The sequence below is a fragment of the Phalaenopsis equestris genome, unplaced genomic scaffold (genome assembly GCF_001263595.1).
Source record: "Phalaenopsis equestris unplaced genomic scaffold, ASM126359v1 Scaffold198077, whole genome shotgun sequence".
Taxonomy (NCBI): domain Eukaryota; kingdom Viridiplantae; phylum Streptophyta; class Magnoliopsida; order Asparagales; family Orchidaceae; genus Phalaenopsis; species Phalaenopsis equestris.
This window is the reverse complement of record NW_018218015.1, coordinates 28,028-32,491: the sequence shown is the minus strand read 5'-3', so window position 1 is coordinate 32,491 and position 4,464 is coordinate 28,028. Positions and strand designations below refer to the sequence as shown.

General features: G+C 36.5%; 1 protein-coding gene across 1 annotated transcript; it reads right to left on the bottom strand.

Moving 5' to 3' along the window:
- Positions 1–267: 267 nt before the first annotated feature.
- On the bottom strand, positions 268–3,715 carry LOC110035547 (ninja-family protein AFP3-like). Its single transcript, XM_020739789.1, has 2 exons — positions 3,078–3,715; positions 268–1,179 (listed from the first exon to the last, which is right to left on the bottom strand). The coding sequence occupies exons 1-2, from the start codon at positions 3,547–3,549 to the stop codon at positions 767–769; spliced, it is 885 nt and encodes a 294-aa protein (XP_020595448.1). The 5' UTR covers positions 3,550–3,715; the 3' UTR covers positions 268–766.
- Between the last annotated feature and the right edge of the window lie 749 nt (positions 3,716–4,464).

Sequence of the window (4,464 nt, the reverse complement as noted above, 5' to 3'; positions counted from 1 at the left end):
CATAGAATATTTAATTTTCATAATAATATACTATCAAAATAAGCCACCTAAATCATCACCTAAAAAAAACAAAAAATTTAATATATATATAATATATATATATATATATATATATTATATCTCATATAGCTAATTTATTTTCTCCTACTATTCAAGAAAACAAAAGTTTGGAATAGAATGCATCACCAAATAGCCTCTAATTAGCAGATTTATTTTTAAGATCAACAAATTAGATCAATAACAACGGCTTTCGGTTCAAATATGTGCCCTGCAAATACCATAAGAAGCATAATCACCCAAAAAGTAGACGTCTATAACGAACAAATCCGCATAAAACAATGAAACAAAGCAAAAGGCCGACAAGCGTGGACAATTATGGACAGAGGAGCTATTCATTTATAATTTTCTTAACACCGCGAAAAAATTGTGAGAGAGATTACCGCAATAAGGAATTAAGAAACCCAGAAGACGAACACTAGGAGATATGGATACCAACAAGTAGACATAAATCACCCCATGCAGTACAGGAAAAGTCGAAGGAATCAAAAAAGCCAACAAGTAAAGACTTCTTCCATATGCTCTCTCATTCATTCATTCATTCATTCAAGGAAAATAAAAAAAAAAAGCAAGAAAAAAAGAAGGGATGGGACTTCACGACAAGGGAATCGAGAATGGAGTAAAAAAGAAGAGACTATCCTTCCCTTGATACTTCAGTGACAGATCAAGCTTGGTAGTAGATGAAATCCTGAAGTCCACATAAGAAGCATTAGTAATAAATTGAAGGGGAAGGGTTAACGACTATATGCCTGAGAGGATGGGTCACGTTGCCTCCTCCAGCGTGCTTGACAAACTCTGCTGGAGTAAGGAAGCTGCCATGGCAAACACAGACTATCCTTACCTCTTCACCTTTCCTATACTTGTAGAGGAAGCCTTCAATCCTCCTTCCATTAAGGCCATCTCCTTTAACTGACACACACGGCATCTCATCCATCATATTCCTTCCCATATCTTGCGGTCTGTTTATGTTGTCTGTCATCCTCTTCAACGCTATATCATCTCCCTGCAAAGAATTTAGGGATCTTAGCCGCTGCGGTATTGAATCTGTAGCAACGGACTTGTGAGCGGTGTCAGGCAATGAAGTAACAGCTGAAGAGTTGCTTAAGCTTGAGAGATCCGATTCTGTAAACAAGCAAGAAAGAGTAAATCTATTAAGTTTATGCTTGAGTCAGCTCAACAACAAAATATTAGTGATATCTACAAGCAAACAACTTAGACAAATATATACTTCAATCAGCCAAAACAACCAAACATGTATTCTTCCAGTAGAACACTACCGAATGGAGATGTATAATAATCATGGCCCATTCTACGCCATAGCCATGCAATGACCCAATACATGACTGAAAATTGCTACAACGGCATTATCTAGAGCAAATTAAATTGGTAACTGCACAAATTTTTTAACCATCATCTCACATTGCACACTTCCAAAAATGGTAGTAAGTTCTATCATAGGTGAAAATTTTGTAGATGACTTGGTGGACAGAATTAGACCGGAAAAAGGAAATAAAGGATTCTAAGGACAAAAGTGTATACCTGTAGTATAGTTTAAATTTTGCACTAACCATGAAAATGTTATAAAAAATTTAAGTGGAGAAATATTAGTAGATTACTTCGCTCATAGATTGGTTTGAATTTCCAAATTGTGCATAAGATTTAATAGATAGAAAACTACTGCAAACTTACTAAACATAACTCACAAAAATTGATATGGCTAAAATGACAGAGCTAGAGAAATAAAATGGCAACATTTAGCTTGAAATTACAGAAAGAACTTCAAGAATTTTATTATCCTACTAATATCATGGAGACGATATATGATCAGGAAAGAATACCTCCAAACATGAAACAAGATCCATTGAGACCAGTCAACCCTCAAGAGCATCAATAGTGTAACAGCAAACTTGGAGTGATAATACGTTCAGTCAGACTAAAGTCAGGAAGATAATAAGTAGTAAATTGATTATTTGCTCCTTTTGTTCCTAAATTTTCCAACAGAATCAAAATAATCATGAAAAAATGACTTCTCTCTCTCATTAAAAATATTAATGAAATAGAGTTTAAACAATAGTCAGCAAATCTGTAAGTGTGAATAAACTCTGCTCTCAAGACTTAAAATAATTTGAATCTTCCTGTAGTTAACATCACAGAAATCTAAGCTTCACAACATGGTTAATAGTTAAAATTTGAGAGTTTTGAGGAATGACTGAAGAATGAAGTTATAGAGCAGTTATTTGTAGGGAACCACTGCAGCAAACTAAAGTGTTCAACAAAATTCTAATAAGCATAAAGATGGCAATACCAGCTACAACTGTGCAAAAATATTCAAGGAAAATAAATCTTATACAACACTAAAAATAAAAGTTTAGTAGAAATAAACAAAATTTAATGACAAACCAGCTACAACTGTGCAAAAATATTCAAGGAAAATTTAATGACATCCATACAGTAATATAGAAAAATGGCCTTTACATCTCTTCAATTAAGCATAATCGCAACAGATTCTCTGACATGAATCATAAAATGATGTGCTCAAGGTCACCACCTTCTCGTGCACCATGTCTTATATCTGATAATCCAAATTAACATATGTATTAAAAAAGTTTTACTGATTTTACAAGTGCGAAACATCCCTCAGTAATATACATACACTGTATAAATTAAAAGCATATATCTATCTGCGAACTAGCTCAAACCAAGAACCAAAACTTCCCTACGCACCAAGAAGAGCTTAAACAAACAATAACTAAGAAGAAAACCTATCAAATCAAAAAAAGAGAACTCATTTCCGAAAATAAAAAATTAGGCTAAAACTAACCAATCCCGCAAACCCAGAACTAAGTTCGTTGACAAAAAAAATAGCATTTCTATGAAGGAAAGTGCCCAATGACCTCCAATGCGAAAACCTCTAAACATAGGTAAAATTGCAGCGTAAGCAACAAATGAACAACGAACTTGATTACTTTAAATCCAATAAACGAAGAAAACGGTAAACTTATTCTATCTCGAATCCATACCTTCCAACGCCCCTCCATCAAAATCCGAACTGTCCTTCCGAAGCGCCATCGCCCTAGACGGTTCCTCTTTAGGATCCCCGCTCCCCGTAAACACCATCGGAGGTCTCCAACTGCTCCTTCTCTCCGTTCTCTTCCTCTTCGCCTCAAGCCTTTTCAAGCTCTGCATCTCCTTCCGCTTCCGATTCTCCTCGTTGGCCTCAACGGGAAGAGAGCAAGTTCGCACAAGAGACGAAGAGGCCGGCTCATTTGGGAACACTGAGAGCGTTGCAATAGACGACGACCGCACGAGCCGCATCTCCCTTGGCTCCGAGGCAAAGCATCCCCCGAGAGAAAGCCCCAAGCTTAACTCCGGCTCTATATCAAGCTTCATAGGAGGGCGTTCGTTATTTAATCCTGCGCCAGCGAGTCGCCAAAGAAGGTCCCTGGGATAGGACAGCTCCTCCGTTTCTTGTTTTAGCAGCTTAATATCCATTAATACGAAAACTAGTTACACAAAAGGAAACATCTTCACGAAAAGGAGTGGATTACGATAAAAGATGAGTTAGAAAGACAAGATTTTGCATAAAATCCGCCGACGGTAGCCGGAGAAGAAACGAGGCAACCAAGTAGATCGGGAACTGGTTGACAGCAAGAAAGGGGTTAAGTTTTGACACTAGTTAAGGAAAATAGATTTACGATAATGCCCCTACTGGAGAATAGTGGCATCCGCTTGGTGACACGTGTGCTCTTTCATAAAATGAAGATGAAACGTGGCTAGATAGATTTCTAGGTTAGACAAGGAGTCGCCAGTCCGCGGGCGTAAACTAGTTAAAAACTATCCAGCGAATCATAGCCTGCGGAGATTTCTCCACTCCAGCTTAGCCTATACTTCCCTCGAAGCAATGCTCATTAAAAGTCTGCACAAATATGCTCTTAATAATATTTTTCTCGTTCAGACTTGTCCCATTTTAGTGACGGCATCTCATGCCTTTCAGTATTATATGCACTCCCTATCAAGCTTTAATTTAACACATCCGGAAGCCCCAATTACAAAAGGTCATGATATGAATTTTGGTATATATAGACGTGAACTTTCGTGATTAGATGTCCGACTATATATTTTTTCCTAATCTAACAACTTCATAATTAATTTTGAGAGAAGAATCCTCGACCTTTACCCAATGTCACTATTTGAGCCGAGTTAATTCGCAGCTAGCAACTTGCAAAATTTCGCAAAAAATGAAAAAAAAAAATCTGAAGCTATTCTTTTAAGGATATGTAGAAACTAAAGTTTAACTTCATTATAAATAGTCAAATAAATATAAAAGCATGATGGGCTTTGATACACAATAGTATTCAGATGAAAATTTAAGCTATAATCGGTTTTCATTTAAAATCATATCACAGA